Source organism: Heptranchias perlo, chromosome 32 (genome assembly GCF_035084215.1).
Source record: "Heptranchias perlo isolate sHepPer1 chromosome 32, sHepPer1.hap1, whole genome shotgun sequence".
In the NCBI taxonomy this organism is placed as follows: Eukaryota; Metazoa; Chordata; class Chondrichthyes; order Hexanchiformes; family Hexanchidae; genus Heptranchias; species Heptranchias perlo.
The window spans coordinates 19,823,268-19,842,932 of record NC_090356.1 but is presented as its reverse complement, the minus strand read 5'-3'; the positions used below and the strand labels follow the sequence as shown (position 1 = coordinate 19,842,932).

General features: G+C 48.4%; 1 protein-coding gene across 2 annotated transcripts in view; it reads left to right on the top strand.

The window, feature by feature from the left end:
* Positions 1–3,944: 3,944 nt before the first annotated feature.
* The window catches only part of fhad1 (forkhead-associated (FHA) phosphopeptide binding domain 1), a 112,675-nt gene continuing 96,954 nt past the window's right edge, over positions 3,945–19,665 (top strand). For both annotated transcript variants that reach the window (XM_067970580.1, XM_067970579.1), the window contains exons 1-9: positions 3,945–4,052; positions 5,914–6,030; positions 8,530–8,736; positions 11,996–12,269; positions 14,218–14,306; positions 15,831–16,064; positions 16,763–16,886; positions 19,081–19,211; positions 19,552–19,629. In XM_067970580.1, the coding sequence (XP_067826681.1) occupies positions 5,935–6,030; positions 8,530–8,736; positions 11,996–12,269; positions 14,218–14,306; positions 15,831–16,064; positions 16,763–16,886; positions 19,081–19,211; positions 19,552–19,629 (1,233 nt within the window). In that variant the 5' untranslated portion in view covers positions 3,945–4,052; positions 5,914–5,934. The remainder of the gene's footprint in view (positions 4,053–5,913; positions 6,031–8,529; positions 8,737–11,995; positions 12,270–14,217; positions 14,307–15,830; positions 16,065–16,762; positions 16,887–19,080; positions 19,212–19,551; positions 19,630–19,665) is intronic.

The following is a 19,665-nucleotide window of genomic DNA, read 5'->3' as shown; positions in this document are numbered from 1 at the left end:
ATTTCTCTAAGCTGATCTGGATTTACTGGAAGAGCCAAGACCCATCCATCCAGCTAGGCTGGATAATTTGATAACATTTTGAGTGGTTTATTTCCTCAGTTCTGTTTGCTTGCTGGTAGAACATCTGCGTCATTAAGAAGACGGAAAGGCTGGAGGATTGCTGAGTCGGGTCTCACTTAACATTACCGTGAGTTGCGAGATTCAGCTGTTGTACCGGTTCGCAAACAGAGCCGTGTACCATCCAGATCCTGTCTGGACACATTTTTCCCACATGACTGGTGTTGCCACCTAGTCCCAACTCCCAAGCAGGAGTTATGATGGGATCATAACTTAGCCCATCTGCTGCTGAAGCCCTTGTTTATGCTTTTGTTACCTATAGATGTCTATTCCAATACTCTTCTGGCCAGCATCCTATCTTCTACCCTCTGTAAACTTCAGCTCATCCAAAACTCTGCTGCCTGTATCCTCACAGACTCACATTGGCTCCTGGTCCCCCCAACGCCTCAAATTTAAAATTCTCATCCTTGTGTTTGAATCTCTTCATGGCCTTGCCCCTCCCTAATATCCTCCAACACTACAATCCCTCTCTTTTTCTACCCCCCCCCCCCCCCCCCCCCAAAAATCCCATTCCTCTGACTGGCCTTTTGTGAATCTTCCCCCTTCTCTTTCTCTCCCTTCGCCCCACAGTGGCAGTAATGCCTTCAGCTCTCTAGGCCTTTCCCCCCACCTTTCCTCCTTTAGCCTCTCCTTAAAACCCACCTCTTGGACCTAGCTTTTAGTCACCCCTCCTCATACCTCCTTTGGCTCGGTGCCCTTTTTGTCTTGATCACACCTCTCTGAAGCGCCATGGGATGGTCTTCTATGTTAAAGGCACCACATAAATGCAAGTTAAGAAAAAGCAAAACTGGAGGAAAAATGGATTTCTATTTTCAAAAGAAAAAGTCTTCTGATACCAGATTTATCACTTTCAGAGAGCCCATTCAAAAACTGGCTGACTGGGACTAAAACGGGACGGGTGGTGATCTATGCACCAAAACAAAACATGCTCAGGACCTTCGAGTGACACTCAGTTGCTGCTGATTTCTAGCTGACCACAAGAGGGCGACTGAGATCAGATTGGACTGACATTTTCTCCTTTCCTCCAGGAAGCATTCTCTCTCTGTGCGGGTTGATTTTATTATCCCTTCTCCCGGAGGTGCTGTCTCCAGGTGGGGTTTGAGTTTTGTGACTGACAGCTGTCTGTTACCAAGTCGAGCAGAAATTGATAGCCAAATTCCGCACCCATGAGGACGGCCTCAACCGGGATCTTGGGTTCATGTCACGCTACATGTAACCCCACCAGCGAAAAAAAAGTTATGCTTTTAATACAACAGGTCATTCTGTCTTTCTCTTCCTTTCGGATGTTTCTCTCTCTCTTTTGTTCTGGCCGTTTGTATATTCGGTGGTCCTGTATGTAACATCTCTCTGTCTGAACGCTTTGATTGCCTTGACAACGGGCAGTTGGAAAGATTATCTGTAATCACCAGGTATTGTTCTCTGACTATAAATGCGGTAACATTCAAGGAATCCCACACTTCACCTGACGAAGGAGAAAGCCTCCGAAAGCTTGTGATTTTCAGCGGGATCACAGTCAAGCCCGCGTATTACACACACCCCCAGCCGAGGTTAACTGACTGGGGATCACAGCAGGGATCTAGAATTGCAATTTTAAAAAAAAACGATATTATCGTGAAAATTGTGCTTATAAGATGATTGTAAACAATTTTACAACACCAAGTTATAGTCCAGCAATTTTATTTTAAATTCACAAGCTTTCGGAGATTTTCTCCTTCCTCAGGTAAATGTTCAGGATCTCCTTGAAGCCTACGCATTTATACATATTGAATAATACATGGTGTTTACAGACTGCCCCTGCAACTGCCCGTTGCCAAGGCAATCACCGTGTTCAGACAGAGAGGTGTCATCTGCAGAACCCCCGAATACACATTCAACAAAAAAACAAACAGGGAAAAAAAACAGAGAAAAAAAAAACACAGAGAGAGGCAGAAACATCCGGAAGGCAGAGAGAGCCAGCAAATGACCCATTATATTAAAAACAGATAACATTTGTTCGCTGGTGGGGTAACGTGTAGCGTGACATGAACCCAAGATCCCGGTTGAGGCCGTCCTCATGGGTGCGGAACTTGGCTATCAATTTCTGCTCGACGATTTTGCGTTGTCGTGTGTCTCGAAGGCCGCCTTGGAGTACGCTTACCCGAAGGTCGGTGGATGAATGTCCATGACTGCTGAAGTGTTCCCCACCGAAAGATAAATTACACAAAACCCCAGTAATTCCATGAAGTTGATTTGATACTCAACCCGGTTCTAAGCGCAGATGTGTCCATAGCACAAAACTGTTGAGTTAGTCGTGAAACTATCAATTGCACTCAGACACACTCCGAAGATGAGTAGGGTGGGAAACAATGAGGTCTCACTTTCTCAGGACGGGATGCCAGCAGCGCGCTGGGCCGCTTGATGCTATCAGCAGGTCCTGCGGGTGGAAACAAGGCTCCAGTCACCATGGAACCGGCTGTACGCGGCCTCAACACAGGAGAGAGAGAGAGAGAGAGCCCTGGGGACGGGCCTACGGCAACTGAGACTCCGACAAACGGTGCGCCAACCTGTGCGAGGAGTGGGGGAGGAGATCTGCGATCAGTGTGAGTGTGTGTGGGGGGGGAGGAGGAGATCCCGCGGTCCCTGTGAGTGAGTGTGTCAGTGCGAGTGTGTGGGGGGGGGGGAGGGGGAGATCCCGCGGTCCCTGTGAGTGAGTGTGTCAGTGCGAGTGTGTGGGGGGGGGGGAGGGGGAGATCCCGCGGTCCCTGTGAGTGAGTGTGTATCAGTGTTACCCCACCAGCGAACAAATGTTATCTGTTTTTAATATAATGGGTCATTTGCTGGCTCTCTCTGCCTTCCGGATGTTTCTGCCTCTCTCTGTGTTTTTTTTTTCTCTGTTTTTTTTCCCTGTTTGTTTTTTTGTTGAATGTGTATTCGGGGGTTCTGCAGATGACACCTCTCTGTCTGAACACGGTGATTGCCTTGGCAACGGGCAGTTGCAGGGGCAGTCTGTAAACACCATGTATTATTCAATATGTATAAATGCGTAGGCTTCAAGGAGATCCTGAACATTTACCTGAGGAAGGAGAAAATCTCCGAAAGCTTGTGAATTTAAAATAAAATTGCTGGACTATAACTTGGTGTTGTAAAATTGTTTACAATTGTCAACCCCAGTCCATCACCGGCATCTCCACATCATGACTTATAAGATGAGGGGAACCTTTGATGGTGACTGGAGCCTTGTTTCCACCCGCAGGACCTGCTGATAGCATCAAGCGGCCCAGCGCGCTGCTGGCATCCCGTCCTGAGAAAGTGTGACCCACCCTACTCATCTTCGGAGTGCAATTGATAGTTTCACGACTAACTCAACAGTTTTGTGCTATGGACACATCTGCGCTTAGAACCGGGTTGAGTATCAAATCAACTTCATGGAATTACTGGGGTTTTGTGTAATTTATCTTTCGGTGGGGAGGGGGTGACAGGATATTTAATGATTAGGTACATGGTAGACCAGAGGTCTGTGGAGGAGTCGATTGGTTGAAAAGCCTTTTCTTACGCGAGGCTTTCTTAGGACCCTCTAACCATTTCCTTCCTCCCTCCCCTTTGGTCTTTACTTTTTCCATCTTTCTCCCTATTTTCCTCCACCTCTCTCCCCTCTAACTATCTCGTTCTCTTTCTCGATCTCACTTCCTTTTCCCCTCTCCCCCTGGCCCTCTGTCTCCCTCCCTCCCCTACCCCTCTATCTTCCTCCCCCTACCACTCTGTCTCTATCTCCCTCTATTCGTTCTGTCACTCCTGCCTGGGGGCGGAGCTGTTGTTTCCATGGAACCGGCTGTACGCGGCCTCAAAACAGGAGAGAGAGAGAGAGAGAGCCCTGGGGACGGGCCTACGGCAACTGAGACTCCGACAAACGGTGCGCCAACCTGTGCGAGGAGTGGGGGAGGAGATCTGCGATCAGTGTGAGTGTGTGTGGGGGGGGAGGAGGAGATCCCGCGGTCCCTGTGAGTGAGTGTGTCAGTGCGAGTGTGTGTGGGGGGGGAGGAGGAGATCCCGCGGTCCCTGTGAGTGAGTGTGTCAGTGCGAGTGTGTGTGGGGGGGGAGGAGGAGATCCCGCGGTCCCTGTGAGTGAGTGTGTCAGTGCGAGTGTGTGTGGGGGGGGAGGAGGAGATCCCGCGGTCCCTGTGAGTGAGTGTGTCAGTGCGAGTGTGTGGGGGGGGGGGAGGGGGAGATCCCGCGGTCCCTGTGAGTGAGTGTGTCAGTGCGAGTGTGTGGGGGGGGGGAGGGGGAGATCCCGCGGTCCCTGTGAGTGAGTGTGTATCAGTGTGAGTGAGTGTATCAGTGTGAGTGTGTGTGGGGGGGGGAGGGGGAGATCCCGCGGTCCCTGTGAGTGAGTGTGTATCAGTGTGAGTGAGTGTATCAGTGTGAGTGTGTGTGGGGGGGGGAGGGGGAGATCCCGCGGTCCCTGTGAGTGAGTGTGTATCAGTGTGAGTGAGTGTGTATCAGTGTGAGTGTGTGTGGGGGGGGGAGGGGGAGATCCCGCGGTCCCTGTGAGTGAGTGTGTATCAGTGTGAGTGAGTGTGTATCAGTGTGAGTGAGTGTGCGGGGGGGAGGGGGAGATCCCGCGGTCCCTGTGAGTGAGTGTGTATCAGTGTGAGTGAGTGTGTATCAGTGTGAGTGAGTGTGTATCACTGTGAGTGTGAGTGTGTGGGGGGGGGGAGGGGGAGATCCCGCGGTCCCTGTAAGTGAGTGTGTATCAGTGTGAGTGAGTGTGTATCAGTGTGAGTGAGTGTGCGGGGGGGAGGGGGAGATCCCGCGGTCCCTGTGAGTGAGTGTGTATCAGTGTGAGTGAGTGTGTATCAGTGTGAGTGAGTGTGCGGGGGGGAGGGGGAGATCCCGCGGTCCCTGTGAGTGAGTGTGTATCAGTGTGAGTGAGTGTGTATCAGTGTGAGTGAGTGTGCATCAGTGTGAGTGAGTGTGCGGGGAGGGGGCGGGGCTGCGAATCTGCAACATTCCGGGTTAGTTACATTGTATCGAACGTGGTCCCCCGCAGGGAGCGGCGGCGGGTCAGAGACTGGCTGCGACTCTCCTTTATCTGCCAATCTTATGTGCAGATTTTATTCTATCTGCAATGAATATCTTAAAACAATAAATCCCATGGCTAGAGGAGAGGAGGCGGCAGATACACCCCTCCCAGGGAGCCACAGAGAGCAGGAGTGTGGCAGGTTCGATTCCCAGATCATGCTGGCCAAGCTGATCTCAACTCGGGTAGCAACAGGGGATCTCTGCCCGGCCGTCCACACCTCTGGGCTGAGGAAAGAAGGGGGGTGGGGAGGAATCAGCCTGGGTTCCTGCTCCTGATTCTCCAGTGGCTCCTGTAAGGACAGGATAGGGCTCGTCTGTGACGCCTTCCACAGTTGGATATCCTGCTGAGCCTTGCTGAGTCTGGACTGGTACGTGAAGAATAGGGTAAGGTACCAGGCAGAGACTGACCCCCCACCCCAATAAATTTTAATTATTGTACAAAATAAACTAGAGAGAAAGCTGTATCAATTTTTTTTATTTGTTCGCAGGAGGTTGGTGGTTTTGTCAAAGTCACATTTATTGCCCTGAGAATATGGTGGTGGGCCTTCTTGATCAATTGTTTTTTTTACAATGAATGGCGTGTGCCAGGCCTCTTCAGAGGGCATTAAAAGTCACGTTTTTCTGGTATCAGCCCACTAAGCAACATGGTGGCCCCATAATCACTGCTCTACCATACCCTGCCACCTGCTTTGGTATAGCAGCTCTTTCTAGTACTGTCAACATTTCTGTCTAATTTAGTCACAGATAACAGGCGACGGCATGAAGGGTTATTTAAAAAGCTCCAATGGGATCTACGCACTTAAAGCCAAAACCACATCCGTCGGACGACTCGAGGAATCTGACTTGTGTTTGCAGGTGAGGAGTGTTGGGCGCTGATGTTACACCGTGTGGGGGCCCTGAGGGGAGAGCAGACGGGTGGGGTGACTTTCAGTACCTGGCGCCATTTTCAAAAATCCAGAGAGTGAAGTGGGTGGGCAGCACGGATCAGGGTCGAATGACCTGCATGTTGCCTCCTGGGGCAGGAAATGAGGTGACAAGAGGCTTCGTGGTGTGTGGCTTAAAGTTGGCCAAATACAAAGGAACTTTGAAGTCTTCCGCTATTTGATCTTAAGCAGAACATTGGGGGCAGTAGAAATGTTTTTCAGTGATGTGGGAGTAGGGCACTGGGAGTTCATCGTTCCATCTGATTCACAATACATGGCTCGGTGGTAACTGATATTGCTCCATTCTGCAGCTTTCTTCAGTCATCTCAATGAACAAGGTTATGGATATTTTGTCTTTTGTACACAGAGAGTTGTGGTCACGTTGGCTCCGGCCACTCCCACTGCAACAGTCCCGTCCCACTCTCTTCCCCCAGCCTTAACGCCCCCGTCCCACTCTCTTCCCCCAGCCTTAACGGCCCCGTCCCACTCTCTTCCCCCAGCCTTAACGCCCCCGTCCCACTCTCTTCCCCCAGCCTTAACGGCCCCGTCCCACTCTCTTCCCCCAGCCTTAACGGCCCCGTCCCACTCTCTTCCCCCAGCCTTAACGGCCCCGTCCCACTCTCTTCCCCCAGCCTTAACGCCCCCGTCCCACTCTCTTCCCCCAGCCTTAACGCCCCCGTCCCACTCTCTTCCCTCAGCCTTAACGGCCCCGTCCCACTCTCTTCCCCCAGCCTTAACGCCCCCGTCCCACGCTCTTCCCTCAGCCTTAACGGCCCCGTCCCACTCTCTTCCCTCAGCCTTAACGCCCCCGTCCCACTCTCTTCCCCCAGCCTTAACGCCCCCGTCCCACTCTCTTCCCCCAGCCTTAACGCCCCCGTCCCACTCTCTTCCCCCAGCCTTAACGGCCCTGCCCATTCCCACCACTTTGGCCTTGGCCCCAGTGGAGCCTGCTTTCTTTCCAACCCAAAATCCTCCTAAGAAGAGATAATAAGAGAGAAAGGACAAAGAGAAGTGAGGAAGGGCGAAGGGAAGAGGAGAGAGGTAGAGCCTGAGTGACCCAGAAAAGAGAGAAAGAGAGTGAACTAGAATGAGGGAGTGTGATCAAGAAAAGGAGAAAGAGAGTGAGTGTCTAAACCAGAAATGGCAAGTGGGCAAACCAGAGAAGGAGAAAAAGAGTGCAAACAACCCAGAAAGGTAGGGAAAATGAACCAGAAAAGGACAGAGAAAGAATGAACCGGGAGAGAGAGAGAACTGTTAGGGGCAGAGTGAAATAAAAGAGGAGAGAAACAGAAGGAGATGAGAAGGGAAGGAGAGAAGGAGAACAGAGAGAGACACAAAAGGTAAAAGATGCATATGGAAAAAGTTGCCATTAGAGGGATAGAGGGGACTGAGATTTTTTGGTGTAATGTGTTGCCATTGTTTTGAGAACCATTGCATTAGATTGTATTTGCTTATTTTTATTGTCCAATGACACGTTCCATGAGTGAGGTTGCGAGGAAGAGTGCAAAAAAAATTATAAGAATAAAATATATTTTTGCTCCAGTGTTTCAGGATTTTGCTCCAACAGAATTAGGTTTCCCCCCTCCTTCCCCGGGAAAGTCCCAAGCCTGATTCCCAGTCTGTACTGATTGAGCTATTCTTAGCCAGGAGGGTGATATGGGCTATATAACTGACCTCAATGCCCCTGGGTTAGGAAGGGGAAAAATCAGCCTGGGTTCCTTCTCCTCATCATTATCCAGTGACTCCTGCTGGAAAGTATGTGTGTGTAGATACCTGGTGAGGACAGGTCAGGCTCTGCTGTAAGGCTCCCCATGGTTGACTGTCCTGCTGACACTCAATGGCTAGACTGGCACATGAAGAATGGGCACTTGGGTGACATAGTGAAGGGCTGTTGGTATCTCTGTAACTACACCCCAGTAGAAGAGGGGAAGGTCTTGGTTTTGGACACGTCTCGACTGTTTATGAATCCTCTTGTATGACCATTGTTACTTTGCTTGTTCTTTAATGCCATCATTAGTTTGCATATTTCTTCAGTCAGAAGGTTGTGGGTTCAAGCCCAGCTCCGGGACTTGAGCACATAATCTAGGCTGACACTCCAATGCTGCATTGTTGTACGTTCCATGGTGTTATTTGAAGAAGAGCAGCGCATTCATAGAATCATAGAAAATTTACAGCACAGAAGGAGGCCATTCGGCCCATCATGTTTGCGCCGTGTTCGAGTGTCTTGGTCCACATTCCTGGTCAATCATTTCATTGTTGTGTATGGGATGTGGCTGTGTGCAGAATGGCTGCCCATTTTACCTGCAACACAGCAGTTTTACACTTCGGAGTAATTAATTTGTGTGTGAAATGCTTTGCAATGTTTTAACATGAAAGACACCACATAAGTGCATTTACATTTTATCATTGAATCTCTCTCCCCCTCTCTCAGACTGGAGGGATTGAAGATCGTCATGCTCTGATCGAGATGAGCGACTCCGAGAACTGTTTTGTTCTTCAGGATCTGAACTCCTCAAGCGGAACTTTTGTTAATGACTGTCGTATCCAGAATGCAGCGGTGCGACTGGCGCCAGGAGACTTGCTACGTTTTGGATTTGGGGCTGACACTTATGAGCTGGTGGTAGAGACTGTTCCTCCGGTGAGTGAAATGGCCAGAAAGAAGCCACAGTGTTTATGGAGTAACAGTATGAACTTTCTCCTGAAGGGACTGACTCATGTTGGGGTGTCGGGTGTGGATCAGAGTCAGAAGGCTGTGCATTCAAATCCCACTTCACTTTTTGAGCACAAAATCTCGGCTGACACTGCAGTGCAGTACTGAGGGAGTGATGCACTGTTGGAGGTGCCGTCTTTTGGATGAGACGTTAAACCGAGGCCCCGTCTGCCCTCACAGATGGACGTAAAAGATCCCATGGCACTACTTTGAAAAGGAGTTGGGGAGTTCTCTTGGCGCCCTAGACAATAATTATTCTTCAACCAGCATCACTAAAACAGATTATCTGGTCATTTATCACATTGCTGTTTGTGGGACCTAGCTGGGCGCAAATTGGCTGCCGTGTTTCCTACATTACAATGGTAATTACACTTCAAAAAAAAGTACTTAATTGGCCGTAAAACACTTTGGGAATGTCCTGAGGTTGTGAAAAGCGCTATGTAAATGCAAGCCTTTTTTTTTGGAGTACAGTTCCTCTCCAAAATGGCCATTCTTCATTTGTGAGCCTAGACATTGAGTGACAGAGGGGCCTCACAGCCAAGCCTGTATTTAGCCACTGTTCACATGCACGCTTTCCAGCTAGGGTCATTGACTAGCGATCAGGATCGGCAACCCTGACTAATGTTCCCCTTCCTAACCAGGAACGCTGAGGCAATTGTAGTTCCCCAGCTGATTCAGCACAGGGGTGGTGCATTTATCCATTGAACCATTGTGGAGCAATGATTTTGTTTTGGTAGTTTTTGCAGGCAAAGTAATACTTACAGAAACACCTGCAGGAGGTGGGAGAGAACGGAAGGTTTGTAGCAAAAGTTTAAATGACCGTAATATTGTTTTAAAAACTTTTTTTTTTGACGGCATGATAATTTCTTCTACCTCTTCCCAATTTTCTTTCATCGGTCCCTACCGTCTGGGCTATGCAGTTGCTAGGAGGGCGGCTCAGTTTGTGCCTAGGAGCCCAACTAGCTCTTGGGCTAGTTACCAGGGGCATGTGAGATTAGCCCACTAAAGATACCCAGTCTAGTTTTAACACCCACCTCTCACCCTGTGGAAGAGTCCAGCCCCTGCCCTACGCCTTCTCTCAGTCATGCCCTGGGATTGGCATGTAGCAGAATGTTTGATCCACTTTGTGACACCATTTCTGTTGTACATCCATTCACTACTAACAGTCGCAGTGTAGTATTCTACAGTAAAACAGCAACAATCTTTGGGAACCTATTTTTTAAGTCTGGAATGGACACCACCAAGATTGAAAAAAGCGGGAGAGAAGGCAGGGTAGATCATGAAGTAATCAATGGATCACACCAACCTAGGCTTTTCAAAACAGACCAGGAAGGTCTCCGTTTCAGTCCCTGGCCTGTGCGGTTAGCTGATCTCAGCTAGGGCAGTGGTTGGTTTGGTACAATTGGCCTCAGCACCCTTGAGCTGGGGAACCGAAAATTGGCCTGGATTCCTACTCCTAATTAGGAGCCAGTGACTTCTGTTGGAAAATGCTGTGAAGCCCCCATGTTTGAATAGCCTGCCGATATTCCTTGTCGAGGGCTCACACACCAGGAATGACCACTTGGGTGAGATATTAGAGGGCTGCTGGTGCCTGTGAAACCTTATCTCACCAAGAGTCAACACCTTCAGGAGGAGGGCGAGAATTGCCACAAAAACTGATAACCATGCTAGTAGTTAATTGTAGCGTAGGCTTTATACACAGAGAGACAGTGCAGTTACAATATCATTGCGGACAAGGAAGGCTATTCAATCCACCTTAGTTTAGCATTGAACCATGGAGATTTACGGCATAGAAGTAAGCCATTCGGCCCATTGTGTCTGTGCTGGCTCTTTGCTCGAGCAATCCAAAACTAATCCCACTGCCCCATTCTCTCCCCATAGCCTTGTATCTTCTTCTGCTTCAAATTTTTTTATCCAATCTTTCCTTAAAGAATGCAATGGTCTCTGCCTCAACCATTCCTTTTCGGCAAAGCATTCCATGCTCCTATAACCCTCTGCATTAAGACATTTCCTCTAATCTATCTCCTCTCTCTCTGAGAAACAATTTTAAATTGATGACCCCTTGTCACTGAGTCCCCAGCCAGTGGAAATAGTCTTTACCTATTCACAATCACAACCATTTATATTTTTTAAATACCTCAATTAAATCTTCTCTTAGTCTTCTCGGCTCCAGTAGAAATGGTCTCAGTATATTTATATTTATAAGTAATTAAAATGTATAAACACGCTTATTTCCTCTGGCTGGAGAGTCTGGAAATAGGGGTCATAGTCTCAAGATAAGGGATCAGCCATTTAGGACCGAGATGAAGAAAAATTTCTTCACTCAGAGGGTGATGAGTCTTTGGAATTCTCTACCCCAGAGGGCTGTGGATACTCAGTCATTGAGTATATTCAAGACTGAGATCGATAGATTTTTGGACACTAAGGGAATCAAGCGGTATGGGATAGGGCGGGAAATTGGAGTTGAGCTAGAAGATCAGCCACGATCTTATTGACTGGAGGAGCAGGCTCGAGGGGCTGTATGGCCTATTTCTTATGTTCTTGTATCAAGTCTCTCCTCATAACTATAGTTTCCCATCCCTGTTATTATGCCCAACTATACACAATACTCAAACTGTGGCCTGAACATTGTTTTGTACAATTTTAATCATTACTTCTCTACTCTTGTACTCTGTGACCCTATTTAAGATGCCGTTGGCCTTTTTATGGTTTTATCTACTTGCACTCACATTTTCAGGGATTGATGTGTGAACCCCATGGTCTCTCTGCTCCTCCACACCCTTCAACTATCTTGTATATCCCTGTAAGAGCTCTTCTCAAACACCTACTTTCAAAGTATGAAGAGCCCAAATTTCCCCAGTCTTTCCTGATAACGCAGACCTCTAACACGAGGTTTCGAGTCTTGTGACTCTTCTTTGCACTGCCTCCAACACATGAATGCCTCCTTTGTGTCTTCATAACCAGAATTGGACACAGTACTCCAGGTGTGTTCTGACCAGTGCACACTACTCTGATTTGTGTTCTATTGTTTTGCTTACATAGTTCAATATTTTATTGGCTGTGTTGATTGCTGCTCTACATTGGTTGGACATGTTGAGGCAAGTGTTCAAAGGCTGCTACAAATGTCAACATTTCTCGTTATTCTGATAAGTGTTTGACGTTCAAACGTCGTTTCTTTTCCCCTCAGGTGTTTTGTCCTCCAGTGAGTCAGCGATCTGTGTGGCCTGGGCACCTTCAGCTTATCAAGGATCCCAAGCCCTACTCTTCCCCTGCTGCAGCCTCCCAGCTTCCTGTGCTCCCCGCTCAGAACTCCACCGGTGCACCAAACGGCTGGATTCAAGGAGGCAGCGCGACAGTCCCCCACCCGCCCCTGAGAAACCGGGCTGCGAGCGCAGGCAGCAGGCGGGTGACCACCAGCCACCCCGCGGACATCAGCAGCAGCCCTCCCACAGTGAGACGAGGTACAAGTGCTGATTAAAATGGGCATTGCAAATGACACAATCACGTCATGTCACCACTGACAGGGAACAAAGGTGACCTGAGCGCTGCTTGGATTGGAGAAGGATTCAAAGTGGAGTATGCTAGGCCTCAGTGCTGGGCCCACCTTTGTTCTTAGTATCTATAGTTGCTGGAAATATCCCTTTTCTTAAGCATAACATGTGTTGAAACTCCATTACAATGGCTCACGACGCAGCAGATGTTGCATTTTGCTGCAGGTCGAGTTTTCTAGGGAGGCAGTTCAAGCAGCTGTGACACTGAATTCTCTGGGCAAACCGTTTCTGGCTGTTCCAGAAACCGACCCTTTCTCTCACCCTCCCTCCCCCCGTCCACCACTCTCCAAAAGCCCAATGTGACACCTTTTGGAGACTCTGTGAATGGATCATCTTCTGTTCATGTCATTGGCCTGCATGGACTGTTCTCAGATGATAACAGAAAGCCAAAAATGAGAGTTGTGAACCTTGTCTTTTCAACAGTTGCACATGCACGTGCTTCCAAATGTGCGGTTATTTGTCTGTTTTAGCCGGGGTTGTGGAATCTGACTGATAGAGGGGGCAGAATCAACAGCATCCGATCCCCAGCATTTCATAGAACTGCGTTAACTCACAACAGTGTCCTCTGAATGTATTGTGCAGTCGGTTAGCAGGGAGTTGACTCTGCGCTGTTAGCTGCAGCTGTTCTGTACGGGGAATTAGCTAATTTTAAGCGAAAGAAAATGTAGATGCGAGCATTAGGCACTATTTGAAGAGCAGGGAATTCTGCCACGTGTCCCCCGGTCTTTGTTCCTCTCTCAGCCAGTCAACACCACCAAAGGTAGCTCAGCTGTTCACTCATCTCACTGCTGTGTGTGGGATCTTACTGTGTGCAAAAGGACTGCTGGGTTTGCCTACACAACAACAGTCACTGCGCTTAATTAAATAAAAAATAATTCTGAAAACATTTTTGAGAGGTTTCAATAAATATGATGTGGTGCTATGAAAATGCAAGTATATTATTATGAAATTTAGCCCTGAATATTATTAATAACATTTCTATGTACCCTTATCACAACTCTCAGAAACATAGATATTACAGCAGAGAAAGAGCCATTCGGCCCATCATACTGGTGCTAGCTCTTCAACTGAAATTATCCAGTGCTTCACCTGCAGTCACTCTCGTTATGTAGTAGAATACAGTAGTATCGCCCCACAAGCAGCAATGCAATGAATGACCATCTGTTTTAGTGATGTTGATGGAAGGATGTTGACTGGGAAAGGAGCCAATATCCCTGTTCTTCTTTAACATTCAACTGAGCATGCACAGGGCCTCCATCTAACATCTTGTCCGCAGGATAGCACCTCTGAACAAGCAGCATCCCCTCAGTACTGCACCAGAGTGTCAACCTTGATTATGTACTCAAGTCCTGGAGTGGGGCTTGAAAGCAGAGGCATGAGCGCTTCCACTGAGCCAAGTAGACACGTAGATAAATGTTTTCCATTCTCCCCACTGAACTGAAACCTTCCTCTCCTCTGACACTAAAATTCTCTACGTCCCTTGTTCTCTGCACTTCTTGAGCACTGGCCCCTCATTCCCTCTGATCCAGTGACACTGGACCTCTCCTTACCCCTCACTCCACCATTGACAGACGCTTGTTAGGCACTATGCTCCTGCCACTGGAACGCTTTCCCTCCACCTTGCCACCTCCCTCCCTGCATTCATAAACCTTCTCAATACCCTCCTCTTCAACCCTACCCCTAGTTTCCTATCATAGCCTCTCCATTCTTCTCCCCTGTTCCCATGCTCAGTGTCCACTATATCCCTTTCTTCCTTATTGTGAAAGGATCTGAGATGTATTTGTGCAAGTAGGGGACGCTATAAAAATACTGTTGTTGATGGTGGTGATGACAATGATGTTTTTACTCTCATCTCCAGGGGCCTGGACTAATACCCCGGGTCGATCTGTGGGGAATGGGGTTCCTCTATCCACCTCTCAGACCTTGGAACTGCTCTTACAGGAGAAGGTGAGATGTGTCTGCCATTCCTGCCCAAACACCAATACTATCAGTCCAATCTGTCCATCATAATAACAAAGTTATCGAGACACTGGTTAAGTTTCTTCCCCCTTTCTGGTTAAGTGTTTAAGCCTCTGAGTTTTTCTACGTTCCAATTTTTTTTTCTACTTTTTTTATTCCCCAATCATATAATACAAAACTTTTCTCCCCAATTTCAATTTTCAACCCAATCAAATTCTACCAATTGCATTGTCAAAAAGAAATCTGGGAAGATCCCTTAAGACTCCCACTACCCCGTCCATGTCCCGTCAGTACTGGCACCATGAGCAATGCCACAGGATATCCTCTAATTGAATTTCCTTCAGTCATATGAACCTTTAATGCTCTCCTGAAGATGCTGACTTGTGCTTGGTGTCAGCCATGGCTCAGTGGGTAGCACTCTCTGAGTCAGAAGGTTGTGGGTTCAAGTCCCAATCCAGAGACTTGAGAACATAATCTAGGTTGACACTCCCAGTGCAGTAGCGAGGGAGTGCTGCACTGTCTGAGTTGCCATCCTTTGGATGAGATGTTAAGCCGATGACACTCTTGGGCATAAAAGATCCCACGGCACTATTTTGAAGAAGAGCAGAGAAGCTCTCCTGGTGTTCTGGCCAACATTTATTCCTCAACCAAAACATATGGTGTGGTCATTATCTCATTGCTGTTTGTGGGATCTTACTGTACACATATTGGCTGCCGCATTTCCTACATTATAACACGACTACACTTCAAAAGTACTTTATTGGTTGTAAAGCGCTTTGGGACGTCGTGAAGTCATGAAAGTCGCTATATAAATGTAAGTCTTTTTGTGTACAGTTCCTCAGGTGCCAGCTGCCCTCCAGCACCTCACCCGAGTTGCCACTCTTCATGTGTTAACCTAGACAGTGTGTAACGACCGTTTAATTCCCAGTGAAAAGGCATTGTAGCTGAGCCTGATCCCGTCCTCACCCCAGTGCCCAAACACACTTTCCTGTAAGGGTGGGGGGGTCACTACTGGGTAGGGGAACGCTGGCTGATTTTCCTCTCCCTAGCCCAGGGGGTTGATGGGTCCAATTGTATCACCCCTACTGCTGCCGACAGCTGAGACCAGCTAATTCAGGACTGGCCGTAGGTCAAAGCTTTAATTTCATTCTTCAAACTCACCGAGTGTACGAATTGGGCAGGAAAAGAGCAGTTGGTCCATCAAGCCTGCCCCACACCATGATGACTGGACCACCATGGCTAAGCACTTCTTCCATCCCCCGAACTCCTCCCCCCAGCTCACACCCACTCCCGCAGCCATGTAATCTCATGGGAGAGGCAAAAATCCAGAGAAAATCCCAGGGCCAATAAGGGAAAAAATACTCTGTAAAATCCCTCTCCGAACCCCTCAGGTGATTGAAACCAGTCCAGAAGATCACATGGACCAAGTGCAACCTATAAATACACTTACCTTCTATATGAGTGTCAGGGCTTTCTAATTCAGTAATAGCTTGTGCATATTATCAATTGCAGGACCAACGAATGCTGAGAATGGGGGATGAGATTAGCCGCCTCTGTGTTTTTGAAAACGAGTCCAAGCGCAAAGACACCATTATTGCCAACCTGCGCGATGAGATTGCTGCCTTGAAGCACCAGTTGGCCCAGATGAGTCCCAGCCAGAACGACCTAGAAATCACGCAGCAATTACTGACTTTAGGGTGCGACATTGATGCCAAAAAGGAGGAAATTGAGACCCTGAAAGATCAGGTACACCGTTTGCATTGTTTACCATGAATTGCATTGTTGTGCAGTGTATTTACAGTATAATGAATGGGAACGGGTGAAACCTGTGCTCACTGCAATGGGAACAAAACTGCAGTCTCTGGTGATTTTGGGCAGCAGGTGCCAGCATTACCCAGAGGTTTGTTCTGACACCATATTTAACTTGTCCAGTTGCAGATTTTGAATTCCTGCAGACACCTCCGAGTTCTCTCCCTTTTTACAGATCAGAAGCTGCACCTGGAAAAATTTCAAGAAAGTAATAAAATTAGATACTCCTATTGAGGTCGACATAATCTCCTCGTTCTTCACAGCCATCGTTCCAGCAGTTAGAATGTTAATAATTCACATCTGCAGCCTCCAAAGCTGCCAGAGGTGTCCTCGCCCGAATTCTTTACACGCGCACATGTGTACTCGCACACACCGCACTTTCTAACAGAGGTCATTGGATGGCGATTAGACGCAGCAAACCTGGCTGATTTTCCTCTCCCTACTTCAGGGCTGCTGAGGCCAACTGTATGAGCTGCTGCCCAGGCTGAGACCAGCATTGACTAGTGATTGCATCTGGAACCTCTGGTCTGTGTGACTCGGTGTAAATCGTGCAGTGTGAGGGTGGGTGCTGACCCAACCGTGTCTGACAAAGGAAGACGAATAATCACATTCCCTCTTTGCTTCTTTTGTTAAAGATTACCAAGCTTCAGGAGGGGTCCAGTGAGGTCATGCGGCATTCTCTGACTGAGAGAGATCTGGAGATCGTTAAACTGAAGAACGAAACTGTAAAGCTGAAGAAAGACAATAATATTATCACAGGTAGGAGAGCAACATAGCCCACTAGGTAGGAAATACACTGAATCAGTGACGGGCGGGTAATACCCCGGGTCAGTGACGGGCGGGTAATACCCCGGGTCAGTGACGGGCGAATAACACACGGGGTCAGTGACGGGCAAATAACACACGGGGTCAGTGACGGGCGAATAACACACGGGGTCAGTGACGGGCGAATAACACACGGGGTCAGTGACGGGCGAATAACACACGGGGTCAGTGACGGGCAAATAACACACGGGGTCAGTGACGGGCGAATAACACACGGGGTCAGTGACGGGCGAATAACACACGGGGTCAGGTGAATAACACGGTGTCAGTGACAGGTGAATAACACACGGTGTCAGTGACAGGTGAATAACACACGGTGTCAGGTGAATAACACACGGTGTCAGGTGAATAACACACGGTGTCAGTGACAGGTGAATAACACACGGTGTCAGGTGAATAACACGGTGTCAGTGACAGGTGAATAACACACGGTGTCAGTGACAGGTGAATAACACACGGTGTCAGTGTCAGGTGAATAATACACTGTGTCAGGTGTCAGGTGAATAACACACGGTGTCAAGTGACAGGTGAATAACATACGGTGTCAGTGTCAGGTGAATAACACACGGTGTCAGGTGTCAGGTGAATAACACACGGTGTCAAGTGACAGGTGAATAACACACGGTGTCAGTGTCAGGTGAATAATACACTGTCAGGTGAATAACACATGGTGTCAGTGTCAGGTGAATAATACAGTGTCAGGGTGACAGGTCAATAATAGACAGTGACAGGTGAATAATACACGGTGTCAGTGTCAGGTGAATAATACACGGTGTCAGTGTCAGGTCAATAATACACGGTGTCAGGGTGACAGGTGAATAATACACAGTGTCAGGTGAATGATACACGGTGTCAGTATCAGGTGAATGATACACGGTGTCAGGGTGACAGGTGAATAATACACGGTGTCAGTGTCAGGTGAATGATACACGGTGTCAGTATCAGGTGAATGATACACGGTGTCAGTATCAGGTGAATGATACACGGTGTCAGTGTCAGGTGAATGATACACGGTGTCAGTATCAGGTGAATGATACACGGTGTCAGTATCAGGTGAATGATACACGGTGTCAGTGTCAGGTGAATGATACACGGTGTCAGTGTCAGGTGAATGATACACGGTGTCAGTGTCAGGTGAATGATACACGGTGTCAGTGTCAGGTGAATGATACACGGTGTCAGTGTCAGGTGAATGATACACGGTGTCAGTATCAGGTGAATGATACACGGTGTCAGTATCAGGTGAATGATACACGGTGTCAGTGTCAGGTGAATGATACACGGTGTCAGTGTCAGGTGAATGATACACGGTGTCAGTGTCAGGTGAATGATACACGGTGTCAGTATCAGGTGAATAACACGGTGTCAGTGTCAGGTGAATGATACACGGTGTCAGGGCGACAGCCGGGTAATAAACTGAGACCCCGATTTTAACTGAGACCAGTTTGCAGCGGGTGAATTTTGGTGCTCCAGAACTTTAACCCCCGGGTCTTATTTAATGCTGCCGGCCGACTTCCTAACCCATTCCGGCTGAGAAGTTAGCAGGAAGGATCCAGAATCATGGAGCCTGTCTGCCGACGGCAGGTAAGTGACGGGAGGCCTAAGCTTTCCTTGTGGGGCTCCGATCCACTTTGCCACTGGCTTGGCCTGGCGGGAAACTCACTGCCCCTTCCCCCTCAGGCCGACGAGTAAAAATTGCAGTCAGATCCTGATGACATCATCAGGACCTGATATGAACATGTTTAAAAGGACCCTGCCAGTTTTGGGCAGGCGTCCTTGACGCCCACTGAGGAGAGCAGGTGAAAATCAGAATCTGGCGACTGTGGACAGGGAAGCTCCTTGGGCGATTTTAATTGCCCGTTTCTGCTGGGCAGGTAGGGTTAAAATCGCCCCAGGGTCAATGACAGGTGAGTAATAGACCAGGCAGATGGGCAATGCATGGGATCAGTGCAAGTAATAGTGGGGTCAGTATAACAGGTGGGTAAAAGACCAGGTCAATGTGTCATGCGGGTACATCACCGGGTCCGCGACAAGCAGGTGGTACACTGCATCAGTAACGGGCACTGTAGGGCGGGTGAGAAATTCTGTTTCCAAATTGTCCTGACGATTTTGTGCTCGTCCTGTACAGGGCTGGTGACCAGCTTGCAGCGTGACATCACTGCCAAGGAGCACCAACTGCTGCGGGTAAACGCGGAGGTAGAGAAACAGAGAAAAGAGATACGAGAGAAGGACGGTCAGCTGGCAGCCATGTCGGCCAAGGTAGGCACTGGGGGAGGAAGGAAAGGCGAAGAGCAGGATCAAAATGGGTTAATGTTAAAGCAAACCAGGGGCACTGAGGCCAATTATAGCTCCTCATTTGCTGCCCCCACTGTGATCAGCTAACTCTGCACAGACCTGGGATTGAATCTTGGCCCATCTTGCCCTGCATGGCTCAGCCACTCACTGGATAAATTAGCACTGGGAGAGCATCAACGTAGCCATTTTCAGAGTTGGCCTGGACATTTGGAGTTGTCTTCTCTAGAGAGCGTGGACCTGTCTTGAGCGAATCCCTTTCAGTTCTTTGTGTTAACTTCCTAAATAAAATTCCTTTCTGGTTCAGTTTTCTAGAATGAGAGAAACCAAGAATCATCAGGAGGAGCTGGTGACCAAAGAGAAGGAACTGGTGACCCACAGGCATGTGAGTGAAGCTGGAAAGGTGCATCGTCATCTGATC